The sequence below is a fragment of the Rhinoraja longicauda genome, chromosome 26, assembly GCF_053455715.1.
Source record: "Rhinoraja longicauda isolate Sanriku21f chromosome 26, sRhiLon1.1, whole genome shotgun sequence".
NCBI lineage: Eukaryota > Metazoa > Chordata > Chondrichthyes > Rajiformes > Arhynchobatidae > Rhinoraja > Rhinoraja longicauda.
Genome location: NC_135978.1, coordinates 32,762,787 through 32,790,725, shown reverse-complemented (window position 1 = coordinate 32,790,725; position 27,939 = coordinate 32,762,787). Strand labels below are relative to the sequence as shown.

The 27,939-nt window shown below is 46.1% G+C and overlaps 1 protein-coding gene across 21 annotated transcripts in view; it reads right to left on the bottom strand.

Moving 5' to 3' along the window:
* The window catches only part of ncor1 (nuclear receptor corepressor 1), a 186,200-nt gene that overhangs the window by 7,288 nt on the left and 150,973 nt on the right, over positions 1–27,939 (bottom strand). For 18 of the 21 annotated variants that reach the window (XM_078422004.1, XM_078422003.1, XM_078422014.1 and 15 more), the window contains 8 exons: positions 22,671–22,802; positions 18,731–18,930; positions 17,255–17,478; positions 16,261–16,410; positions 15,381–15,455; positions 7,941–8,083; positions 3,356–3,409; positions 1,494–1,514 (listed from right to left, as the gene is read on the bottom strand). In XM_078422004.1, the coding sequence (XP_078278130.1) occupies positions 1,494–1,514; positions 3,356–3,409; positions 7,941–8,083; positions 15,381–15,455; positions 16,261–16,410; positions 17,255–17,478; positions 18,731–18,930; positions 22,671–22,802 (999 nt within the window). The remainder of the gene's footprint in view (positions 1–1,493; positions 1,515–3,355; positions 3,410–7,940; positions 8,084–15,380; positions 15,456–16,260; positions 16,411–17,254; positions 17,479–18,730; positions 18,931–22,670; positions 22,803–27,939) is intronic. The other 3 variants (XM_078422017.1, XM_078422013.1, XM_078422022.1) reach the window with 3 other exon arrangements.

Genomic DNA, 27,939 nt, shown 5'->3' with positions numbered 1-27,939 from the left:
TAGGTAAATTGAAAGACAAGTGCTAGTTCTATCCTACACGCTAGGGAATATATGCAGAAGCCAATTAACCTACAAGTCTTTGGTATATGTGAGGAAACCGGAGCACCCGGAGAAAACCCATATGGTCACAGGAAGAACGTACAAACTCCATACAGACAGCATCCATAGTCAGAATCGAACACGGGACTCTAGCACTGTAGGGCAGTGACTCTACTGCTGCACCACTGTGCCACCCTAATGTGCCACGGGCGCATCAGTAAGTTTGTAAGTAACAAGGATTGTTGGTGTTGTTGATCGTGAGGAGGGTAGTCTTTGATTACACAACAATATTGATCAATTGGTAAGGTAGGCAGAAGAATGGCAGTTGGAATTTTATCCTGCTCAGTGTGAGATGTTCCATTTTGTGGTGTATTAATAAGGCACATGTTCACATGTCCACGTATCCCTGAAGGCAGCAGCACAGGTAGGCAAGCTGGTTACGTAAAACATCGGTTAGGCTGTATCTGGAGAAGAGTGCACAGTTCTGGTTACCTCATGATGGAAAGGTGTGGTTGCAGTGGAGAGCCGTGTTCCACTACTTCTGCTGCTCATTAAACAACTTTATTGTCTCATTAAAATTTCACAATGGACATTCATCACATAGTGGCTGCAGAATAAGACAGGAGGAGGAACGGCCATTCAGACCAACCTACTGTGTCCCTCCAACAAGACCACAGCCGATTCTCTATCTCAACTCCACAAATTCCTCTCATATCCCCAAAAAATATAATTCTCAGTATTACATGCAATCATTGTCTACACAGGCCCACAGTAGAGAACTCCAAAGATTTACAACCGTGAGGCAGCAGCACCACAGCTTCCTCTCTGCAGGTCATTAGTCACCTTCCCATTGAGTTTCATGTCAACTGCAAATGTCAATAGTGAATATAAAATGAAGAAGTGGAGGCTGAGCACTGATCCCCGAGGTACCAAACTGATCATTGCCCATGACCCGAGAAGGCCTGCTTCCCCTGAGAACGACCTGCTTACCCGAGAGCAACTCTTACCCCTGAGAACAATCCACCACCCGTTACCCATGAGAACAACTCTTACCTGAGCACGACCTTTACCCCTGAGAGCGACTTGCTTACCGGAGGACAACCCTTACCCCTGATACCTGTTTACTCCTGCAACATTCAGAGTTAGCTCAATCTCCTCTGTATCCTCTCCAGTGCAATCACCTCTTTCCTCTGGTGTAGTGACCAGAACTGTACACAGTACTTCAGCTGTGGCTCAACGTATAAAGTTGTACCGAGACCTCCCTGCCCTTATATTCAATACCCTGGTTAATGAAGGCAAGTGTGTGATGCCTTCTTCACCACTAGATCCAGCTGTGCTGCAGACTTGAAGGATCCTTGGAAATCATCAGAAATTAGAAAATGTGGTTCAGAAAATACGGGTATAATCAGATTTATCCGAAAACTGAGACGGGATTGTTAAATAAGCTGATGCACCTTTTTTGTACGAAACCACACCTGGAATGAAGAAAAGAAAGAATTGTATTTAGTAGCTGAACTTCTGAATATTAATTTCCCTTCGCAAGATGCACCCATAATCTTTTAATGTATAAAATCAGCACATTTTTATAAATCAGTATAACTGGGTTTAGGCGCACTCGGAGATGGTTTATACACCTGCTGCACACTCTTAGGAAGGCAGCTACGTGTGGAACGAGTCAGTCAGACATGCAGCATCCTTCTGGAGGACAACACAAACATCAGACTGTGACCCAGATCGTCCAGTCCTTTGGGTGTGTTCAGGGTAAGGGTTGGTGGTACTGAGGAGTTATCTGCCTCCTCTCTGCAGCTGCCTGAGTTAGGCCACAACAGTGGCTTCATGGTGACCAAAGGTTGTGCTGAGCATTGCCTGACTAGTTGGTGTGAGCAGTTGGTTATCCAATCCTCAAAAACCCATTCAGTATCAGTAGATATTTAACAGTCACAATAAACCATGTAAAATACACAAAGAATGTAGATTTGTTTTTACTGGAATCGTAAACCCTCATTATTAACGACCACTTTCTAAAGGATTTTGGTTATAGCGGACTGTCTCTTTATTAACACAGGCTGCTAATTACACTGTGGAGGCCATCAAAAATTGACAAGCAATTGTTTGGATGGACACTTAACTCTATTAAACAATGTAACAAACAGCCTTTAGTATTTTTCGTAACAAATATAAATTTTTACCTGTCACTGCTGAGAACGGAGGGAGGACCCGGCAGGGGAAGGGGGCCGCCGAGAACAAAGGAGGACCTGGCTGGGGCTGCCGACAACGGGGACTGGGACTTGGAAGGGGGGCGCATGCTGCCATGTGCAGCGGCAGGCCTGGTTCACTGCTGAGCGCAGAAGAAAGGACTGTTGGGTGAACTTCTGTAACTTTGTTGGCAGCAGATACTGGTGACTCTTGTGTACTGCCTAGGTGAGGTCTGCTGTATGATTTTACCGGGTTGTATGCAAAACAAAGCATTTCACAGTACCCAGATACACGTGACAATAAAGTATAAAAATTCAAGAATTGAATTTAAAAGAACTTTGTATTTGAAAATAATTCATTTCATGGAGAGATCACTGGGTGGAATGTCTAGAGATACAGCACAGAAACAGGCCCTACAGTCTGTGCCCACCAGCGATCACCCCGTACACGAGCACTATCCCACACACTAGTGACAATTTACAATTTTTTACCAAAGCCAATTAGCCTACAAACCTGCACATCTATGGAGTGTGGGAGGAAACCAGAGCACCTGGGGAAAACCCACATGGTCACAGGAAGAATGTAGACAGCCAGCCAGCAGGCCTGTTCCTGGCTAGCTCCAGCATGAGTGCAGTCAACACTCATAATCAGGATCGAACCCAGGTCTCTGGCGCTGGAAAGCAGCAACTCTACCGCTGTGCCACTCTGTCCCCCCAAAAAGGGAGTGAAACCGTAACTCTGTTACAGCAGACCATCGACTGCCACGACCCCATTCCCCCCCATATGGTCTATTACATGGGTTTATTGTATGGGTACTTTTTAAATATAAAGAATTTGGACTGGGTATGGCAATACTGCTTGAGCTAATTCAGGAGGGGTGTCAGCATGTCTGGAAACCGCTGCATTTGGTTCATTTACTGCAGGGAACATTGCAGAGTGACACAAGGATTGCAGCTGGAGTAGAAGTAAAGCATCTCGATGGGACCTGTTTTACTGAATGGAACCACAGCACCCAGTGCATGAAGACCAGCCATGATCTAACTGAGCGGCGCGGTAGGTAAGTGGAGCCCCCCTCCCCCCTGCACGCTCTCACACGGGGGCTGCACCCAGCTCTGCTTACCTGACGTTGTGACCGCTGGCAGGTTAAATATCTCAGTCCCAGGCTGAGCATTGGCTGCAAATTAAAGAGGAACTCATCAACATCTGGTCACACACCTAGCTCAGTCAGCTTAGCACCCGCAGTCCGCCAAACAGGCCGTTTACTGCCTTGAAATTGTTTTCTCTCCAATTACTGTTCCCCACATTCCCGTCAAAACCACCACCCAGCATTGTTATGCCACAGGTGGCGGCCCAATGGCCCCTTGAATTATGCTGGCTCATTATAAGGCAGTCCAATCAGTTTCATTGCTCATTTGTTACCCATATCCCTGCCTCTCACCCTCCTGCCAGTGAGTTCCAGATCACAAACACTCTGTACAGAACATTCCCCAGAATCGCCCTCGCACTCTTTGCCCCTCACTGTGTTAGAAAGATACGGGTCGTGGGATCCTCATTGCACTTTGTCTAACCTCAAGCACTCCTCCCTGGAATAATTCTGTGGAATTTCTGCTGACTCCCTGCAGGGCATTCACAGCTTGCTGAAGTTGGATAACCAGGGCTGAACGCAATGTTCCAAATCTTGGCCGAATCAACGTTTTATAAAGATTCCCTGACTTCGTTCTCGACCTTAGACATAAAATGCTGGGGTAACTCAGCGGGTCAGGCAGCATCTCTGGAGAAAAGGAATAGGTGACGTTTCAGTTCAAGACCCTTTTTCAGACTGAGAGTCGGGGGAGAGGGAAACTACAGGTATGAAAAGGTACAGAATTAATCAGAGCCGGCACAGATCCAAGGAAAGGTGACGCCCACAGCAGTCCTATGTTGGCAGTGGAAGAGGTGATAACGAAGGGATATGAACAGTGAAACTAGCAGGATGACTAGGGTGGGGGAGGGGGACTGCAAGGGTTATTTCAATGCAAGGGTTCCCCATCTACCTGTTTATGAATCCCACGTACTTTGCCACTTCAATTAATTTATGTACATTTACACCCAGGTTTCTCTGATCCCGATGCCATCCAGGGCTGTGCCTTTGTCTTTCTCACTACCTTTGTTGAAGTGTATCACACCTCTGTAGGTTATATTGCTGCCTAACGTGCCAGCCTGCGCCTCTTGCTATTTATTACCCTCATCATCATTGTTTTCCACACCTGTATGATTGATTTATCCATAAATGTTAAACCTCCCAAGTCTAAACATTAGTATATATCAGAAAAAAAGCAGCATTGCCAACATAACTACTCATCCTCTAGGTTGAAAAACATTATTTTACCACAAACCCCAAAGTACAATCAACACATAAAATGTTACAAATATAGGCTAGTTAGCATTTGTGGAGAGAGAAACAGAGTTAATTTTTGAAGTTGATGACCACTTATCAGGTATTGCCTGACCCATTGAGTCGCCCAAGTTTCCTGCATTGTTTTGTTTAGTACAACTGGTTGGGTTTTGACCTTGAGTCCCTTCTTTTTTGTGTGTATGTTGCCTCTGACATTCCTATCCCTCCAGAATGCTGATATTTGAAACCCAATTTGGGAAGGTATGGTTAGACCTCACACCTGGGTGTCATGTGTAATACACAGCACGTTGCTCAGGTTGGTGAAACATCGCAGCTCATGGCATAGTAATGGATTGGGGAGCTGTGGGCAGCCCAATCAGAAACTCTGGGCAGAGTATGGCATGAAATCAGAACCAGACTGGATCCAAGGTGGAGTCCAGGTGGTGAGGACAGGCACGGAAGACAAGGTGGAGCCAAGGTGTGGTCTGATCAGAGTGTGGTGCAGAAGTGAATCCAGGAGTGATGGGGAGCCAGATCATGCTGTGGCATGGAACCAGATTGAAGCAAGTTGAGGGAATGTGACTTGGTGGTTGGCGCAAATGTTATTAGGGCACAGCACGAAGCAAGCCAGATTAGGGAATGACGTGCAACTGAATCTGAGTATAGCACAAAACCCAGAGGCAGAGTCTGACAGGAGTGGAACCAGGCTGAGAATGGTGCAGGGCCTGGGCTAAGCGGCGACAGACCCAGTTTGAAGACAGATCTGGGATGGGGACAGGCCTGGGGTAAAGACAGATGTGGGGTGGGCACAGCCATGGGGTGGGGAAGGATGTAAAGTAGGGACAGACTTGGGGTGGGACAGACTTGGGATGGGATGAGCTACAAGGAGAGGTTGGACAACATGGATTGTTTTTTCTGAAACGTTGGAGATTGAGGGAATACTTGATAGAAGTATATAAAATGATGAGAGGCACAGACAATCAGAACCTTTTTCCAGTGTGGAAATATCGCATACTGGAGAGGCAAAGTTTACCAGAGATGTGTAGAGCAACTTTTTTTAATACAGAGAGTGGTGAGTGTCTAGAACACTGGTCTGGGGGTGGCGGTGAAGGCAGATACGATAGTGGCATTTAAGAGGCTTTTGGATAGGCACATGGATATGCAGGGAATGGAGGGATATAGGACCATGCGTGGGTAGATAAGTGATGGTCTTGGCATCATGTTTGGCACAGAAAGTTTGGGCTGAAGAGCCTGTTCTTGTGTTGTACTGTTCTATGTTTTAGCTTGGAGCTGGGTCAGGGCTGGGCAAGAAACCGTTCTCAGCAGTTTTCTTGTAAAATAGTTTAATCTAATAGTTGTATATTCATTTGGGTTTATATTCTCTGAATGTTTTTGCTCAAGCTTTCTGCTGCGTAAATGTGGGAGAAATATTTTCTGTGGATTATTGATGAGTGGTTTAATTGGATTAAAAAGGAATCCAATGAAAAGAGGCTCTTCCACAGAATGAATGGCAGTGCCCTCCAGCTAGGCTCCTGCAATGACCGGGCGACAGCATTCATTATCCAGGGGCCGTTAATGTTTAATTATCTTATCACTCCACAGTGCAATGTATCTGAGACTGCGGGTCTCCCACATCCCCAGCAACTCCTTATGCATTCTCAATCTCCCTCCATGTATGCTGGTTAATACACACAAGGACATGGGCCAGGTCAGCCCCTGCAACACCGACCCAGTGCCGCCACCCAGACAATGGGCCTTTAAGGCAAAGACAAGACTCTGTTCTATTAAGAATCTTGAAACTTGAGGGGGACATATTGACACCAGAAGCGTGGTGACTTTGTGTACTGCCTCGGTGAAATCTACTATTCTTATACTATAATCGTTGCACTTTTATACTTATCTATGATTGTGCCTATCTATAGTTTGAAAAACAAAGCACTTCATTGTCTGTAGGTGCATGTCACAATAAAGTACCATTGAAAGTATCACTGAATTATTGTACAAGGTTCAACAATAAATCTCCACTGCAGATTCACACCTCGGTGGACATTGGTCCAACTGTTTTCACTCCCAACCATCTCCATTTCCGCTAGCGACAATGAGCATGGGAAGGAAATGTGTCAGTGGAACTTGTATATCGAAGGCTGGCGAGAGGCTACTGGGCAACAAGTTATTATTCCTCATTCAGGCCCTCTCAGGTACAAATAGGCAGCATTCAGTTGCACAGAATCTCTGAATTAAATGAGTGCACTTATCTTTCTGCACATCGCTGGCAAGACCAGCATTTATTTCCCACTCCTGCCTGCCCTGAAGAAGTGTTGGTGTGCTGCTGCAGTGCCTCTGTGAAGGTGCTCCCATGGTATTGTTGGGTGCAGGGCTCTGGGATTTACACACAGTGAGAGGTTGAGCAGGCTACGCCTTTATTCCTAGGAGTGCAGGGTGAGGGCTAATCTTATAGAGATGTACAAAGTCATGAGTGGAATAGATCAGGTAAAATTGTAATCTTTTGCGTAGAGTAGGGGGAATCAAGAACCAGAGAACATAGGTTTATGGTGAGAGGGGAAAGATTTAATGGGAACCTAAGGGGTAACTTGTTTACACAAAGGGTGGTGGGTGTATGGAACAAGCTGCCAGAGGAGGTAGTTGAGGCAGGGACTCTCGCTACGTTTAGGAAACATTTAGACAGGTACATGGATAGGACAGATTTAGAGGGATAAGGGCCAAAAGCACGCATGTGGGACTAGTGTAGATGGGGCATGTTGGTCAGTGTGGGCAAGTTAGGCTGAAGGACCTGTTTCCACACTGTTTGATGGTGAAGGACCAGTGGTGTAATTAAGTCAGTATGTTGCGTGAGCTGGAGGGGAACCGGCAGCTGGTGGTGTTGCCCTGTGATCGCTGCCCTTGTCCTGGGTGAACGAACACAATGTCATTTGTGACTTGAACCCACTGCAGCCACAGGGCTGGTGGCAGAGGGAGTGAATGTTCAGGGTGTGGTCAGTGTTCCACTCTCGTGGGCTGCCTTGTCCTTGGTGGACCTTCTCAAGTGACGTTGAGCCGTACTGATCTGGCCAGTTTTAGTGGGAAATGTCATGTTGTATTTACAACTATGCAGGAGATACTTGGTTGGTGTACCCATGGGACCCTTGGCTCCCTGATCATTCTGCTTTCCATGGAGAATTACACAAAGGCAGAGAACACATCCTAGACACATCCAAGCAAAAGTGGGCACTGGACATATGTTGTTTGTAAGGGTCTTGTGAGTTAGAAGAATAGATAAGCAGGACTTTAAAAAACATATCAGTGAATAAAATAAGAGAACAGGCTGACTTACCAATGTCAGAATCCCCGCCACCAGAAGAGTTCAACTTACGAAATATCTCCTGTTTTTTTGACTTCACCATTGGCGAAGTATTTTCCAGTTTGGTGAAGAACGCTGGTAAATAACCCATGTTCCCTGGGGACCGCGAGTCACTCCTGGAGAAAGGGAGAATACCAAGACAGTTATTGACGCAACAAACTGACTCGGTCACGTTCAATGCTCGACAAGGCTGCGAGTTATTAAGATTATAATGATTCAGTTTGATTTGTTTAATGCTACATGTTATTAATGTAATGGAAGCAGGTTTACAGCCCGGTGCCAGACTTCAGTTGTTCTTGTGCAAAATATGAACAGACCCACAGGAAGATGGAATAATGCAGAACACAGGGATGCCTTTGAAGAGATTAAATGGTTTACACACATTTCCATGAGGAGAATACGATGATGACAGGATTGACTGCGTTTCTCTACCACAGATGCTGCCTGACCTGCTGAGCAGTTCTCTCAATTTTTGTCCTTTTTTATTTCTGATTTGCAGAATCTGCTGCTTTTTGAGGATGTGAAATCAAGGCTTCCTAACACAGGATAGCTTGCATTTCATGCACACTTAAGCACAAAGCATGGAAAATAAGTAAGTGAGCAAGATGCATCTGCAGATTCGACTGAGGTTAGGGATGTAGCTGAAAGCATATCTCTAGTTAACGATATTCAGCAGAGTGACGGGAATGTAAATAAAATATTGCATGATACACTAGAACACTACAAAAGAACAGGGCAAATAAAAATCTGTTTGGCTGCATTTACTCCATAAGTAATATATGATGGAAAGTAGTAAGAGAAAATATGTAGGAAACTGACGAAGAATTTGGCACTTTTGATAGGAGTAATGCCTGCTCAAGGGAGGAGGGATTCCACATTTCGGGTCAATATTTAGAGTAGCAGTGAGTTCTAGGTAACCATGTAGTGACAAAGAAGGGGACTTTAAAGAACAGCCACCACAACGTTAACAGATAGAGCAATATTGAAAGGCAGAGTGATACAGCACGGAAATAGGTCCTTCAGCCCAACTCTAAGCTAGTCCCATTTTATGTGTTGAGCCCATTTCTCTCTAAACCTTTCCTATCCACATCCCTATCCCAATGATCTTTTAAATGTTGGCATACCAGCCTCAACTACCTCCTCTAGCAGCTCGTTCCATACACCCACCACCCTGTGTGTGAAAAGGTTGCACCTCTGGTTCCTATTAAGTGTTTCCCCTAATTTCAGCTTAATGGCAATTTTCCTAAGGCAGAGTGACCAAAATGAACAATATCAAGTGAAGCCTCATCAACGTTTTGTACAAATGTAACGTAATGTCTCAACTTCTATACTCAATTCCCTGACTGATGAAGGGCAACATGCCAAAAGTGTTCTTCACCCCCCTTTCTACGTGTGATTGCACTGTCTGAGACCTGATGTCACGTGCTGCCTGTGTGGAGTTACCAGATTCCCTTTCGTGGGAGTCCCTATCTGAAAGCTTGAGAGCTGGCTGCTTCATTGGTTCAATGGCGCCCCGCAGCATGTAGTCTTGTACTTTATGCCGCAGACAAGGGGGACGACGACATTTAGGGTACACGTTCCTGTGCACTTACATCACCGCGTTATTCCTGAGCATCGCTGCGAGTTAGTCAAACCTCTGCATTTGCTTGATAACTAATTGAAATCCCTCTACCTTTCATTTAGCGGAATATCCCAGCAAAATGTGGGGTGATGCTCTCTCCCTGCCTGCTGACTACTGCAGCACTTAGACACATTGGCTTATTGTGCACTACAACCACAACATACAAGTGCAAGCCCTGCACTGCGAGTGGCTGACACGCAGAAACAAAGTGTCAGTGTCTTTTAGTCTAGTTTATTGTCACGTGTACTGAGGTGCAGTGAAAAACTTTTGTTGCGGAAAGACTACACATGATTACAATCGAGCCATCCACGGTGTACAGGTACGTGATAAAGGGAATAACGTTTAGTGCAAGATAAAGTCCAGTAAAGTCTGATTAAAGATAGTCTGAGGGTCTTCAATGAGGTAGATTGTAGCTCAGGACTGCTCTCTAGTTGATGGTAGGATGATTCAGATAAACCCATAAAAGCAGCGTGTGAGTTGGTGGCAGGATATTAAAATGTAAATTATAAATCACCATGTGAGAAATGTATGAGTCCTGTGTTGAATACGCAGCCCCCCCCCCCCCCCCCCCCCCCCCTCCGATGACAGTCCCTGCTTTAGTAAGGCTGAAAAGTTACATGAGTGTGCTCCAGTTGCAGTAAAACATTCTGGTGATACAACAAGAGGTGTGATTATGGATAAAATGGCTTGCAGTTTGCGTGGAGGATCTCAACAAGGAAAACACACACTGCTCAGCTTCATTCAGGAGAAAGCCTCGTCCACATGCAGACCTCTTAAAGGAATTGGGAGAGGAAAGAGCGAAGAAGGAGAAAGACATCCCATATTAGACAATGCTGCTGCCTCGATGTTCATTGTGAAACTCTAAAGTGAAATCTTTATCATGGCACCACAGGTGATATCTCTTCCGCAACCTATGGATTAGGGTGTTATTGCCACGTTCAAGGCATTACTTGAGAAGGATATTACATAAGTTAATTATGGACACTGATCCAGCCCAAAACCTTAGTGTGTAGGAAAGACCTGCAGATGCTGGTTTAAATTGAAGGTAGGGTCTCGACCCAAAAAGTCACCCATTCCTTCTCTCCAGAGATGCTGCCTGACCCACTGAGTTACTCCAGCATTTTGTGTCTACAGTTTGTTATGTTGTATGCATGCAGACCTCTCTCAGGAATGTGTTCAGGTGCAACATCTGACACAGGAATACTTCTGAGACATAGTTTTGGCATTCCATTAAAATACAATGATATTTCTGCTGACAGGCAAGTCCCACAAGGAGCCCTCTCCATCGCACAAGGAATATCCGCCTCTCGCTTCAGCACAGCAGCCGATGCCCTGGCAGCGCTGGTCGATGCTGCAGACTCAGCAGATGGAGATGGTGAAGGGGAAGGAGAGCAAGCACGAAGGCCCCCGAGTGGAAGAAGTAACAGGTCGCAGAGTCTCGGAGCAGCAGCAGCACCTCCATCAGCAGCAGCCCAAAACCTTAACAGTGCAGGAATTTTGGAAACAGTTCAACACTTACAATGCTGTTACATTGCCTGGCTATTCCTGGTATAATCTTGTCAGCTAACAAACGGTTGCAGGAAGAAAGTTTATGCTGATGCAGTGCATTCTTTTACTGGCTTTGACAAAGCCAATTCTCATTCAGGTCACTTTGGGAATGCACCGTACAACTGCTAAAGGAAGCAGGCTTCAATGAAGTTGAAGAAAATAATCATGAATGGTTGGAGTACCATTGTAAGCCTTTCATTGATAGGCAGGCAAACATTCCAGGAGGACGTTACAGCAGATAGTGATGGAGAGGATTCAGAATTTCAAATTGTCTTTACAGTTCCAAATCTTCAGGAGATAGTTGATCAATCAACATCCTGCAAAGACGTGGCGATCATTGTGACCACTGCAAAGTTAGCCAGGAGCAGGCGGCATTCTACGACTTGCCACCAAGAACTATTGAGAGCAAAGCTGCACAAGAAGACAAGACAAATTCAAGAAAAAGACAACGTGACTGCAGTTACCACCGACAAACCACAACCAGGATGCCCTGGGCATCAAGTCGAGGAAGCAGAAGTGGGCAATGAACTGGTGAACTAGCACCTCCAGTTTCACCCTCTTCCTCTAGAATCCTCTCCCCAAAATCCTTCTCCAATCAAGTCAAAGAAGCACAAATCATTTAGTCCTTAACATATGATGACTATTTATTGAGGTAAGAATTATGTTCTATTGCAGTTAGATAAAAGATGGTCTTGGCATCATGTTCGATACAGACATTGAGGGACATAGGGCCTGTTCTCTGTTCCATGTAGAAGAGTTCTAATATTGACGGTTATAAGGTAGAAAACAACTTAAAGATGTTTCTGTATCCCACTACCCTTTTGGTAAGTCTTGTTCTCAAGACACCTTCAACCTGAGACCAGGGAGGCAACACTGCTGGTGTCTCATCCTGTCTGTCCTTCTAACTACCCTGAGTCTCCTATCACAATGGCTCTGTCTTCACTCCACCCTTCCCTGCTGACCCTCAGAGGTGCCACAGATCCAGCTGCTGCTGCTCCCCATTGAAAGGCCATCCCCCACAGTATCCAAAGAGGTATGCTTGTTACTGAGGGCAATGGCCCATCTCCCATCCATGGCAACACTGGGCCATTGACACTTTACACCGCTAGTCCGTACAATCATGGCTGAGCCTCGCTCTCACTCAACATGCATGCATTAGCTTCTGCAGTAATCTTTAGCAGATGACAAAATAAAAAACACTCAAATATCAAATAAAAAATGTGGAAAAAAAGGGAAACAGGAGGACACAGGATTAGGTCAATCAGCCACTCAAAACTGTTCAGCCATTCTCCAAGATTGAGGTGGATCCAAACTTGGCTTCAGCAAGACGTTCCTCCTCTTCCCACAAACCTTAACTCCCTCCGAGTTCAAATGTTCAAATGCTCTCAATATATTCAGTGACCACAGGGAACCCTGCACCGTCTGTCCACTCCCTTTACCTTTCCTGCAGGTCTCCCAACTACTGGTTGCATCCAAGTCCAGCTTCAGTTCCCTGACGCGGTCAGTCAGGAGCTGCAGCTGGGCATATCTCCTACAGGTGTGGTCACCTGGGTCCCGGGAAGTTTCCCTGACCTGCATACTACAGGATGAGCATTCCACTGCTCTAACTGCCACGGTCTGAAGTTAACAGACCCTATAGTTCTCACCAATACCTCTGCTCAGCCCCCTGGCAAGAGCCTCACTGGCCAAAGCCTCAGCATGTATTTCTCAAACACAGCCACTCCCAAAACAGCCGCTCTGAAAGTCTCACCAGCACCTTGTACAGCTGCATTAAAACTTCACTGTGTTATGCGTAGTATCCCTTACAATGGAGGCCAACGTTCCATTATCCTTCATAATTAGTTTCTGTACCAGCATGTAAATCCTTTGGGTTTCAAATACTGTACTAGAGCTGCAGTATTTTGCAGTCTCATCCTAGTTTAGTTTAGAGATACAGCATAGCAACAGGCCCATCGGTCCACACTGACCATCGATCACCCGTTCTATCCTACACACTAGGGATACTCTACAGAAGCCAATTAACTGTCAAACCTGCACGTCTTTGGAATGTAGGAGGAAACCGGAGCACCCGGAGGAAACTCGCAGGTAGAACATACAAACTCCACCCAGTCAGCACCCATAGTCAGGATTTAACCCGGTTCGCTGGCACTGTAAGGCAGCAATTCTACCGCTGATCCACTTAAATCATTTGCTTTTTTGATTCTTCCCACCACAGTGGACAGCCTTTTTCCTACCCTAGATGTGATCTGCCTGCTTTTTGTGCGCTTAATGTCCCTTTGGCAGGCTCTTTGTGTCCTCAGAACTTGCCAACTCACCCATCCTTGTATCATCAGCAAATCTGGCTGCAGATTCACAACGTTTAAGAAGCATTTAGACAGGTACATGAACAGCATAGGGTTAGAGGGATATGGGCCAAAGGCAGGCAGTGGGTCTAGTGTAGATGGGCACGTTGGGTTGGTGTGGGCCTGTTTCCATGCTGTATGACTCCATAACACTTGGTCTCTTCATCTAGGTCCTTGAAATAGATTCTGAACAACTGAATCCCCGGCACTGATCCCCGTGGGACTTCACCGCTCCTAATTGCCAGTTTGTGAATGACCCGTCTACATGACTCTGGTTTCTATCCGGTAGCTAATTCCCCATCCACGGCAGTAGAAACACAGAGAGATGTTGGGCCATTTGCACTTTGTGCCTGCACCGCTAGTCCGTACAATCATGACTTGGGCCTTTCCCTCACTGAACATGTGTGCATTACCTTGTGCAGCAACCTTCTATGCAGCAATGTCAAAACAAAATCCATACTCAAATATCAAATCAAATATGTTGAAAAGAAAGGTTAATGGAGGACACAGAAAACAGGATTAGATCAATTAGCCAATCAAAACTGTTCCGCCATTCACCAAGATTGAGGTTGATTCATTCTTGGCCTCTGCAAGATGTCCCTGCTCTTCCCACACCCCTTAACTCCCTCCGAGTTCAAATACTCTGCTCTCGATATATTCAGTGACTCAAAGTCTACAACTCTCTGGGGTAGAGAACTCCAAAGAGGTACTACCTTCCACTTCAGGTAGACACCTTCTTATTGTCCAACTCTCCCGTTAGTTGGAGATACCTTCACTAGGGTAAACATCCTCTCAGCACCAGTCTCCTTCAGGATCATTTGTTTCAATCAGATCACTTTGCAACCACAGTGGTTATTGGGGCCTGAGCTGCTTAATCTCTCTGTACATCTACTCATTCATCCCAAGAGTCACCCTTCTCTGCACTGCTTCCGCAGGAAAAGACAAGTTACCTAACAAAAGGAAACAGTTAATTACATCACAAAAATCACAAGGAGAAATGAAGGGCATGGCCGCACTAACCCGATGTACTGGAGGCAGAGTGTGGTGACGGATAGAAACTGGGCATCAAGTGTTAACTTGAGGAGACAAGTTGCATACACGTGGCATGTATTCTTCTGAATTTCAGGGATTGAGGGATGACCTAAAAGTCAGTACAAATCTTAACAGAGCCAGCAATGGGGTTAGGAAGGCACTGCCTGACGTTCTAGTTTGTTCTGGGGAACAGCAGTAGAGTTGCTGTATTACAGCGCCAGAGACCTGGATTTGATCCTGACCACAGATGCTGTCTGTACGGAGTTTGTACGTTCTCCCCGAATGTTTTCTCCGGGTGTTCTGGTTTCCTCCAACATTCCAAATTCCAGTAAAATTGTAAAAAATTGTCCTTAAAGTGTAGGATAGTGCGAATGTGCGGTGATTGTTGGTCGGCACGGACTCGGTGGGCCGAAGGGCCTGGTATCGCTAAAGTAAACTAGACTAAATAACTGGAGAACAGTGCTTTCTGGTGACAGGAATGGGTTACTGCAGCACATCCTTTGTCTGATGATTTGCTTCTCAGCTTTGTGGCATCAAGGGAGCTCAAACATTACGGACATTCAGCTGCCTGGAATGTGATTCTGCCAGCTGTGCAAAAAGCTGCATGGTCTAAATTCCTACTGTGGCTGACTTGCAAAGACTACAGAAACCACCACGCAATGGGTATTTGTTACTGCCACTGTTGTTTCCAGAAACTGGAGAGACAGAACTAATGAGGGAGCACATGCTGCGGTTGTCCAGTCTGGCTGTCTCTGTGAGGAAAGCGAGAGGATGGGAGTCCTATCACCCTGGCAGCACAGCCTACACACACATCAACGCCTGACTGCATTCAATGTTAGTTCACACCCGGGAGGTTTAAGCAGTCGGTACCTTGCAGCAGAATCTGGGGCACGACCTCTTCGCACAAGCAACGGCATCGGAAGCCATTCATTACTTGGGGGTAGCCTGCAGGATGGCAAAGGTGAGAGGTCAAACTGATACACAGGAGTAACTGTGGGGAAGTGGACACCAGCAACATTCAAAAGGCTTCAAAGTCAAGTTTGCTTTTCTCAAAAGGTTTACAATTTTGTATACTGCTTTGACCTATTACTCTCAAAGGATTGGAGTAGTTTCTGCCACATCTGGTTTGCATCTGTACCAGAGGTGCAACTACAGGACCAACTGCAGCTCAAACTCTCAGGATTGCCTCTCCTCCATCACCACTGTTCCCCTGAACTGCCCTTACTAACAAAGGGTGTTGCTTAATGGCTACATCAGCAGAAAAAACTTCCGGCATAAACCGATGCATTAAGCACAACACTGGAAAACGCAGAGAGACAAGGACTGAGTTGAGTGGCGGCAAGAAGGAAAACCGTGGCAGAACCTACCAGTGGGAAAAGCAAGCCAAGACAGAAAGAAACACAACGTGCAGAAAATATCAGCAAAAGAATCGTAGGAATTCCACAACATCAATAAGCAACATTAGTAGGACAGAGAATTGGACAGACACACGCAAAAAAAGAAACAAGTGCAAATATCGGGATTCCAAGACGGATGAAAATGCGACAAATTAAAAATTACCAAAGCATTCTTACTAAAAATGTAAGTTTGCCATTCAATGTCACAATCTAAATCTGGTCAGTTCATTAATAGTAGAATGGCTGCCAAATGCAATTCACATTCACATCCCACAACAAACAGCAGCTGGAACAGATGTGCACGGGAAAGGTTCAGGAAGCCCAGAAGGCCTACGCTCCACACACTCACCTACCTCTGTTCAGTGGGCTTTGCTTCCCTGTCCCTTGGCTGAGGAGGCTGCACTACACTCTCCTGCTTCTCTAGGGTGGCAGGGGGCTGGGGTGGAGAGATAGGCTCATAAGGTTCTGATGCAACGTGGCTTCGTTCTGGGGATTTCCCAGGCCTGTGTGTGATAAGGAAAAGATCCCCATTAGTCTCAACAGACTCAGTGGTATCTCAGACCTAAAGTGGAAGCCTGACCCTAACCCCTGGCAGCAAGGTTCTACACCACAGAGGCACAGACCATTCCTCACACTCGTGCTTAATTGGCGGTCCACTTCATTATCATTCTACAGATAGAGCTCCAATTTCTCTTGCTTCATACTGTCCGTATAGATAACGAGGCAAGGTCATCAAGACAAGCATCCAAGAAGTACTCTAACTTTGTGTGCATCAGTTGATAACGATGCCTGCACAAGAACCTGGAGTTATGAACGTGGCTGGACACAAGAACTAAAGACAGTAATTTCCAAAGACTGAAAGAACCTGCAGTCAAGGTGCAGCAATGAGCAGTGCAGTTTGCAGTCTCCAACGCAGCAAACAGAAGAGTCAGGAGTAATACAACAACAAAAGCACATGCCAAAGGATCCTACAGGCACTGTATCGGTAGATTGCTTCTGACAATGTACAGGAATGAACTGCAGATGTTGGTTTACACTGAAGATAGACACCAAATGCTGGAGTAACTCAGTGGGACAGGCAGCATCTCTGGAGAGAAGGAATGGGTGGCGTTTCGGGTCGGAGTCTGAAGAAGGGTCTCGTCCTGAAACGTCAACAATTCCTTCTCTCTCCAGAGATGCTGCCTGTCCCGCTGAGTTACTCCAGCATTATTGACAATGCCAGCCTCATACACGGCAAGATGACATCCCCGTTCCACTTGTGCTGACCGATGTGCACTGTTAATCTTGTGTGCAGAACGAACCACAAAACAAAGCTAAACATGATTTATTAACCAACTGCTTGCTTACCTCCCTCTGCCTTTCTCTGCTGGGTTCTCGGGGGAGACCCTGGAGGGTGGCCTCTGGTGGAGGGTGCTCTGACTGTTCTGTGGCTGAGAGTCTGCACTGTAATGGGTGGAAACCTTTCCTCGGTTGGATGCCACTGTAGATGCAGTTTGGTAAGTGGACACTGGCGGCTGCTGTGATAACGGGCTGCTGGCTTGGTTTCGGGCAAAGTCCTGTGTGATAATGTGCTTCAAAAAAAAGATCAAAAGTACTTTAGAACCAAACCTTGAGTAAATGTACACCGCTCACAAGTTTAAGAACACAGCAACAAATGAGCAGGTAGGTAAATGTTTTTATCTACCCACCATTGACAATATCGATTGTATTGGGTGGGAGAAGAGGGATTTGGGGAGGGAAGGAAAGGAAAAGGGAGGGACTGGGAGAAGACGATTTGGGGGAGAAGAGAAAGGGAGGGATGGAGAATAGGAGGGAGGGAGTGGGAGGAGGAAGGGAAGAAAGAACAGTACCGCACAGGAACAGGCCTTCCAGCCAAAATGTCTACGAGCCAACAGATAATGCCAAATTAAACCATATCCCTCTACATCCTTCCATTCACTGCTTGCTCAAGTGTCTGTCCAGATGCTGCTTAAACGCCACTGTTATATCTGCTTCCACCATCACCCCCGTCAGCACGGTCCAGGCACTCACCACTCTGTGTCAAAAACCTGCCCCACACATCTCCTTTAAACCTTTTCCCCTCTCACCTTAAACTATGCCCTCTAGTCTTAGACATTCTAACTCTGGGGAAAAGGCTCAGACTGCCAACCCTACCTATGCCTCGCATATTTGTATAAACATCTATCAGTTCACCCATCAGCCTCTGACGCTCCAGAAAAAAACAATCCTAGTTTGTGCAACCTCGCCTGAGAGCTAACATTCGCCAATCCAGGCAACAATCTCCAAAGCCTTCACATTCTTCCTGCAATAGGCTGCCAGAACTGGACACAATACTCCAAATATAAAACAACTGAGTATTTATACAGCTCCAACATGACTTCTTGATTTTTACTCTTAATGCCCTGACCAATGAATGGGATTGGGGGGAAGAGGAGATGGGGGTTAAGGGAGTGACAGGAAGGGTGAGAAACAGGAGAGGGTCTGGGAAGGGGGCAGTAGGTCTGGGGAGAAAGTTGTAGGGAAGGAGAGTGGAGAAAAGGGAGAGGAGAGATGACGGAGAGGAGATGAGAAAGGAGAAAAGAAGTAGGAAGAGAGCAGAAGGGCAGAGGGGATGGGGGGGGAGAGGGGATGGGGAGAGGCGATGGTGGGGGAGAGGGGATGGGGGGGGGAGAGGGGATGGGGGGAGGGGATGGGGAGAGTGCATGGAGGGGGAGGGTGCATGGGGGGGAGGGATGGGAGAGAGGGGATGGGGAGTGAGGGGATGGGAGAGAGGGGATGGCGGGGAGGATTGCACACAGACAGAAGGCAGTCTGCCTTACTTACATGGATGTGGTCAGCAAGAGTGATCAATTTGTGTGTTTTGGTAACCTGAGGGTTGGAAACAGAAGGATACCCGCTGTCAGCCTGTGAGGATGGTGGCTGTTGCTGTTGCTGTTGCTGTTGCTGTTGCTGTGGAGATGGGGATTTTTGCATCATTCTGTATCGACCCATGGCTGCATCAAACATCCGAGGGTTTGGTTCACCTTTAAAATAAACAAATACCCAAGCTCAGTGCTCAGCGTTCAGTGTCATCACACTATTGGAAAGATATAATGGCGCTAGAGAGGATGCAGAGGAGATTCTCCGGGATGTTGCCTGGGATAGAGCAGCTCAGTTCTGAGAGACCGGAGAGACTGGAGTGGCTGGGTTATTCTCCCTGGAGTGGAGGAGACGTGACTGAGGGATATAACACGGGGAGGGGTATAGATAGGGCAGACTGCAAGAAATGTTTCCTCACATCAGATGCAGATAAAACTAAAGGACAGAGATTTAAACTAAAGGGGAAGAAATACACAGTGGGCAGCACAGTGGCGCAGCAGTAGAGTTATTGACTTACAGCGCTAGAAACACGGGTTCCATCCCGACTACGGGTGCTGTATGTACGAAGTTTGCAAGTTCTCCCCATGACCGCATGGGTTTTATCAGAGATCTTTGGTTTCCTCCCATACTCCAAAGATGTACAGGTATGTAAATTGGCTTGGTAAATTGTCCCCTGTATGTGTAGGATAGTGTTAATGTGCGGGGATTGCTGGTCGGTGCGGACTCGCTGGGCCGAAGGGTCTGTTTCCGCGCTGTATCTGTAAACTAAACTAAAACACAAGGGATATGAGGGAGACCCACGCAGAGTACCTGGAATATACTGCTCAAGACAGTAGTTGAAGCTGACCACGTTGCCATTTGAGTGTAAGAAAATAACTGCAGATGCTGGTACAAATCGAAGGTATTTATTTCACAAAATGCTGGAGTAACTCAGCAGGTCAAGCAGTATCTCAGGAGAGAAAGAATGGGTGACGTTTCGGGTCTGAAGAAGGGTCTCGAGACAAAACATCACCCATTCCTTCTCTCCTGAGATGTTGCCTGACCTGCTGAGTTACTCCAGCATTTTGTGAAATACGTTGCCATTTGAGGTAAGAGCGACAATTTTTGTCCATGGGGACATTTAGTGTAAAATCATCCCTATTGAGATTGTGGGCGAAACTTATACATGGGCAACGATTCGTGTGGAGCAAAAAACATGCTGCTGGAGGAAGAGCGGGCCAAGCACATACACTGCAGGAAGGTGGATATGAGGGAAAGCTCAGGTAAGCTATCATTGAAAGTGTTGTAGAAAAGACACAAAATCCTGGAGTAACTCAGCAGGTCAGGCAGCATCTCTGGAGAAAAGGAATACAGTGCCATCCATAATGTTTGGGACAAAGACCCATCATTTATTTATTTGCCTCTGTGCTCCACAATTTGTGGTTAAAGTGCACATTGTCAGATTTTAATAAAGGCTGTTATTATTCATTTTGGTTTCACCATGTAGAAATTACAGCTGTGTTTATACGTAGTTCCCCCATTTCAGGGCACCATAATTTTTGGGACACATGGCTTCACAGGTTTGTAATTGCTCAGGTTTGTAATTGCCTCCATAATGCAGGTAGAAGAGAGGTCTTAGCACCTAGTCTTTCCTCCAGTCTTTCCATCACCTTTGGAAACTTTTATTGCTGTTTATCAACATGAGGACCAAAGTTGTGCCAATGAAAGTCAAAGAAGCCATTTTGAGACTGAGAAACAAGAATAAAATTGTTAGAGACATCAGCCAAACCTTAGGCTTACCAAAATTAACTGTTTGGAACATCATTACGAAGAAAGAGAGCACAGGTGAACTTACTAATCGCAAAGGGACTGGCAGGCCAAGGAAGACCTCCACAGCTGATGACAGAAGATGTCTCTCTATCATAAAGCAAAATCCCCAAACACCTGTCCGACAGATCAGAAACAGTCTTCAGGAGTCAGGTGTGGATTTGTCAATGACCACTGTCCACAGAAGACTTCATGAACAGAAATATAGAGGCTACACTGCAAGATGCAAACCACTGGTTAGCTGCAAAAATAGGATGGCCAGGTTACAGTTTGCTAAGAAGTACTTAAAAGAGCAACCACAGTTCTGGAAAAAGGTCTTGTGGACAGATGAGACGAAGATTAACTTATATCAGAGTGATGGCAAGAGCAAAGTATGGAGGAGAGAAGGAACTGCCCAAGATCCAAAGCATACCACCTCATCTGTGAAACACGGTAGTGGGGGTGTAATAGCCTGGGCATGTATGGCTGCTGAAGGTACTGACTCACTTATCTACAACTGCTGATGGTAGTAGCATAATGAATTCTGAAGTGTATAGACACATCCTATCAGCTCAAGTTCAGACAAATGCCTCAAAACTCATTGGCTGGCGGTTCATTCTACAGCAAGGTGTGCTCAAAACAAGCATAAGCTAAAGATGGCTGCAATACAGGCCTGGCAGAGCATCACCAGAGAAGCAACTGGTGATGTCCATGAATCGCATGCAAAGGATATGCAACAAAATACTAAACAGGACTATTTTCATTTACACGACATTGCTGTGTCCCAAACATTATGGTGCGCTGAAATGGGGAGACTATATATAAACATAGCTGTAATTTCTACATGGTGAAACCAAAATGTATAAAAATGGTCTTTATTAAAATCTGACAATGTGCACTTTAACCACATGTGATTTTTTCTATTACAAATCTCAAATTGTGGAGCACAGAGGCAAATAAATAAATGATGGGTCTTTGTCCCAAACATTATGGAGGGCACTGTAGGTGATGTTTCGGGTCGAGACCCTTCTTCAGTTTCTGTCTATCTACGGTGTAAACCAGCAGTTACTTTCTACACGTTGAAAGTGGTGTTGCAGGTAAGATAGGGTGATGGAGAAGGCTTTTGGAACGCTAGCCTTCATCAGTCAGGGAAGTCATGAGTATACAGGTTGGGACGTTATGTTACAGTTCTAAAAGAGTATAGTGTTCAGTTTTGATCACACTGTTAGATGATGGCTGTCATTAAGCTGGAAAGAGTGCAGAGAAGATTTACGAGGATGTTGCCAGGACTTGAGGGCCTGAACTACATGGAGAGGTTGGGCAGGTTAGGACTTTATTCCTTGCAAAGCAGGAGGCCGGAGCGTGATCTTGTAGAGGTGCATAAAATCATGAGGGGACGAAAAGGGTGAAAGCAGAGTCTTTTAACCAAAATAGGGAAATCAACAATCAGAGAACATAGGTTTAAGGTGAGAGGAGAAAGGTTTAATAGGAATTTGAGGGGCAACTTTTTCTCACAGAGGGTGGTGGGTATATGGAACGAGCTGCCAGAGGAGGTAGTTAGGTAGGTATAATAACAACATTTAAAAAACATTTGGACAGGTACATGGATAGGACAGGTTTGGAGGGATATGGGCCAAACGTGGGCAGGTGGGACTAGTGTAGACAGGGTATCTTGGTCAGCGTGGGCAAGCTGTCCCAAAGAACTTGTTTCCATGCTGTATGATTCTATCTCATTAGTCATAGTGTAAAATAGCATGCAAACAGGCCCTTTGCCCCAACGTCCATGCCGACCAAGTTGTCCCATCTAATCTATCTCCCCTATTTTCTGTACTTTCTATGTCAGGACAAGGCATTGCTCCAAGTCAGATCCTGGGTACATACTAAGTATGTTACGGGTGAATCCTACACACAATCATGGAGCACAAAACAAACAGCTGGAGGAACTTAGCAGGTCAGGCAACCTCCACGTATACTGCTCGAGTTTCCAGATTTCAGCATCTGCAGCCTCTTGTGTCTCCATCTTTATGTACATGTGTACAAAGGGTTGCAAGTGTATGCAGTGTGAATTACATACAATGGATATGGGAAAGTGAGAGTATTTCGATAGATTACAATTTACCTTCTCCCTGGGAAGGCTTGTGGGTCTCCTGCTGGAAAGAGTCAGGCTTCTCCTGTGATTGTACTGGAGAGTTTGCAGGACTAATCACTTCAATTGCATCCACATTCGGCATGTCATAGCGATGAGAAGATACTTGGAGAAATCAAATGCGAGTGTAAATTTGTTATTCTGATCTGGGTGATACAGCCCAGAAACAGACCTTTCATCCCATCGCCTCAATGCCTGTCTATACTGATCTCATTCACCTTCACCTCGTCTGTTGCCTACTCTGCCTTTCTGTCCTTATAATTTGTGCACCACATCCCAATCTTCCCTGCCAACACCCTGAGGTTACCCATCCTTGGCTGGGTGATTGTGATTAATGAGAATGAATGTGCAAAGACTCTTGCTTAACTTTCTTCCTCTTTAACTAATGGGTGGTCTGGACATATGAAGGAGCATTTGAGAGAGGGGCAGATGGACTGGCTAGCTGCTGCGGGACTGCAGCTCCAATCCTCTCCTGTTGCCTCCCTCATTCTCAGCTCCTTCAATGGGAGGTGATCAAAACTCCTACGCCTGCATCCAGACCCGTTAAGAGTCATAGAGGCTTACAGTGTGGAAACAAGCCCTTCGGCCCAACTTGTCCATGCCAGCCAACATGTCCCATCCACACTAGTCTCACCTGCCTGTGTTTGGCTCATATTCCTCTCAACCTGTCCTATCCATGTACCTGTCTAAATGTTTCTTAAATATTGCAATAGTACCTGTCTCAACTATCCCCTCCGGCAGCTCATTCCAAACACCCACCACTCTTTGTGTGAAAAGGTTACCCCTCAGTTTCCTATTAAATCTTTCACCCCTCACATGTCCTCTGGTTCTCGATTTCCCTTCTCTGGGCAAGAGACTCTGTGCTTCTACCCGATCTATTCCTCTCATGATTTTGTACACCTCTATAAGTCGAGGTGGGGCAGTTTGGAATTGAACTCTTACCATTGAACACTGATCAAGGGACATACTTTGGATTCCATTATGACAGCCGAGGAAGTTAAATTTGAGACATTAAACAAAGAACTTGGAAGTTAAAGAAAGCTTGTTTCAACAACAGCTGCCATTAAACTGCTGGCTATTGGGCAGCTAGCTTGTTCTTGACCCCCAGGGAACAAAATATGTAATTTTGCTATGCACGTCCTCCCCTGGTTATGACAGGTTCCATTCCTGAGACTGTTCACAATTTGGAAATGCAGTCGTCCAGCTCTTCAGTATATTTAAATAAAAACATAGGGAGCTGGAAACTGCTGCAGCGGAGAGCTCCAGAAGACTGGCAGGCAGAGTGCAGGTTGCTTGGGAAAGCATAGCCACATTTACACATGGTGTCACCCATGCAAAAGACGCCACACCGGGGATCACCGAAGGCAGTGGGCGAGGTTAGAGGAGGAGTACGTGAACCTCTGTTTAGTTTAGAGATACAGATGGAAACAGGTCTTTGGTCCACCGAGTTCACATTGACCATTGATCACCCGTTAACATTAGTTCTACGATATCCCAATTTTTCATCCACTCCTCCGACAGGGACATTTTACCAAGGCCAATTAACCTACAAACCCTACAAACCCACAGGGTTGCAGGAAGAACGTGCAAACTCCACACAGACAGCACCCGAGGTCAGGATTGTACCAAGCTGCTGCGAGGCAGCAGGTCTACCAGTTGTGCCACTGTGCCATCTCTGTCTCACCTGGTAGGGCTGCTAACCTCTCATGCAGGAACAGCACCCTCACCCCCTTAAGGGAAGCACAGTGGTGGAGTTGCTACCGGACAGCGTTAGAGACCCAGGTTCGATCCGTGCTGTCTGTAGGTAGTTTGTATGTTCTTCCTGTTACCGCGTGGGTTTCCTCAGAGATCTTCGATTTACTCCCACACTCCAAAGACGTACAGGTTTGTAGGTTAATTGGCTTGGTATAAATGTAAAATTGTCTCACGTGTGTGTAGGATAGTGTTAATGTGCGGGGATCGCTGGTTGGTGAGGACTCGGTGGGTCGAAGGGCCTGTTTCCACGCTGTATCTTTAAAACTAAAACACCTCATATTCCACTTGGGTAGCTTACAACTCAACAGTATGAATACTGAATTCTCTAATTGTAGGTAACTACCGGCACCCCCCCCCCCCCCCTCCCCTGTGCCCCACCTGGACTCACACTTATTCCTCCTTTCCCTCTCCCCTTCCATCTACATCCCTTCCTCTACTGTTACCATTCACAACTATTCAATCTGTTTGTCTTACACCTTGTGTCTTTTCATCTTTGGCCTTTGTCCAACCATCTGTCTATCAAAAACACCAGGCTTTGTTCTGTCCCTCCTTTCTTCCAGGTTTCTTCCCCCCATCTCCCACCCACAATCTCCCACCCACAATCTCCCACCCACAATCAGTCTGAAGAAGAGTCCTGACACAAAACATCACCAATCTATGTTTGTCCAGACCGGCTGTGTCCCCAGAACTTTGTGTCTTGAGATGTAATTTGTTGAGGGACCACGTTTGCAGGTAGCAAAAATATCAGTGCCTGGTGTATTGGATGTGGAGCCAGGTGGGGTGAAAGGTAAGGACCAGGGGAACTCTATCCTTGTTCCATATGGGGGAGGGACAGTGAGGGCAGAACTGTGAGATGCAGAGGAAACAGGGGTGAGGGATCCATCTACAACAGCATGGAGGGGGGGGGGGGCAGGAAGCTAGGTTTAGTATAGAAATAGGACATCTCAGACATCCTAGAGTGGAAAGCCGCATCTTGTGAGTAGATGCGGCAGAGATGGGATGTGGTCCTTGCGAGAAGCAGGATGAGAGGCGGTGTAGTCAAGGTGGCTGCGGCAGTCAGTGGGTTTGTAGTAGCAGTCAATAGTCTGTCGCCTGTGATGGAGACAGAGAATGAGAGAGGCAGAGAGATGTCAGATATAGTCCCAGTGAATTTGAGGGCAGGGTGGAAATTAGTAGTAAAATCAATGAAATCAATGAGTTCTGCACGATGCAGTCAATGATATCACAGAGCCAGAGTTAGGGAACGGTGCCAGGTTATGTTTAGAATGAGGAAGTCATGATACAGCTTTATAGAATTTTGGTTCGACCGCATTTGGAGTATTGCGTGCAGTCTGGGCGCCCCGTTACAGGAAGCGTGTGGAGACTTTGGAAACGTTGCAGAGGAGGTTTCCCAGAATGATGCCTGGATTGGGGGTATTAGCTACAGGGAGAGGTCGGACAGACTTGGATTGTTTTCTCTGGAACGCCAGAGGTTGTGAGGAGACCTGATAGAAGTATATAAAATGATGGGAGGTATAGATAGGGTAGACAGTCAAAACCTTTTTCCCAGGATGGAAAAAAACAAATACTGGAGGACATAGCTTTAAGGTGAAGGGGGCAAAGTTTAAAGGAGATGTGCCGGGCAAGTTTTTTACACAGAGGGTGGTGAGCGTCTGGAATGTGTTGCTGGGGCACACATGGTTGAGGCAGATAAAGTAGTGGCTTTGTACAGGCATATGGATATAGTGGGATACGGATTATGTGCAGGCTGACAAGAGTTGGTCTTACATACATTGTGGCTGAAGGAGCTGTTCTTGTGCTGTGCTGTTCGATGTTCTATCAGGAGTGTTCAACCTAACCAACAAGAAGGCTGGCAGAGCTGGGGCCCATGGGTACACCTATGACTTGAACAAAATGAGAGGAGCCAAAAGAGAAGTTGTTGGGTGAGGACAAGTTCCGCCAGGCAGAAGAGAGTGTAAGTAGAGGGGAATTGATAGGGTCTCTGTTCAAGGAAGAACCAGTGGGGAGTGGAGGTGTGGTGGGACTGGATGTCCATGGCAAAGACAAGGTCACTGGGGCCAAAGAGTTGAACGTTATTGAAGTATTGAAGGTGGTGTAAAGTGTCTCAGATGTGGATCGGAAGGAACTGGACAAGGGATACCAAGATAGAATCAAGGTATTTGGTTAGGCAAGAGCAAGCATTAACAGTGGGTCTTCCAGGTCAGTCCTGCTTGTGGATTTTAGAAGGAGATAGAAATGGCTGTGCAGAATTGGGGAACTATTAGGCTGGAGGCTGTGAAGGGGAGATCGCTCTCGACAATGAGATCAGGTTTAGGAGATGGTGGCCTGGTGTTCGTCCATGAGGTAATGGTCAAGGGGTAGGTAGGTATGAGGACGTGTCTGAGATCTGGCGCCTGGCCTCCGCAGGATTGTCATTCTGCCAGACTACAATGGCACCTCCCTTGTACACCTCCCTTGTCGAGGGCTTGACGATAATATCATCAGGGAAAGCCCCTTGATCACCATCTGAGGTCAGATAGAGCCCATCATCTGAGGTTCCTCTGATCAACAGTGAGGATCTATAGACAATGGAACCCTACTACTGCTGATTAAGATGCATGCAGTTGAAGATAGCCAAAAGATGTAAATAATTTGAATATTAACAAATAAAATCCTTGCTTCTTCCCCAAGGGCCTCCTGATTCAGTGAGCACGTTTAAAAGTATGATTTTAAAAGCACAGGGTTCTGAGGTAATTTATCATGACATTCGTTAGAAGCTAAAATGCTACAGCAATTATATGCACTACAAAATCTCACCAACACTGAGATCAATGATATTAGTTTATTTCTGGTGATACTTGAGGGTGGCAAGTTGACCAGGATCCTACAAGAAATTCAAAATTTGCCATTGTATTTTTAAAGGGCTGTAGGAATCAATGCAGCAATCGATTCTCGTTTGTCCCTGCATCATACACGGCATGGAAATAGGCCCCAACTCATCCATGCTCACCAAGATGCCCATCACAGCCAGAACCATTTGCTTATGCCTGGGCCATATCCTTCTAAATCTTTCCTTTCCACATATCAGTCCAAATGATCTTTGAAATGCTGTTATAGTACCTGCCTCAACTACCTCCTCCGGCAACTCGTTCCAGAAACGCACCACACTCTGTGAAAAAGCTGCCCCCTGAAACTATTCCCTCTAGTTCTTGATTCCTTTTCCTGGAAAAAACTGTGCATTCACTTCATCTATTCTCCTTGACCCTATCTATTCTCCTAGTGATTCTATACACCTCTATAAGACCACCCCTCACTGCCCTGCACTTCAAGGAATAAAGCCTGCCCAACCCCCCCCCCCCCTCCCCCACCCCGAGTCCTGGCAACATCCTCGTAAATCTCTGCACCCTTCCCAGCTTAATGGCATCCTTCCTATAAGGAAGCCAAAACTGAACACAATACAGCAAGTGTGGCCTCACCAACACCTTGTACAGCTGTAACATAACGGAAA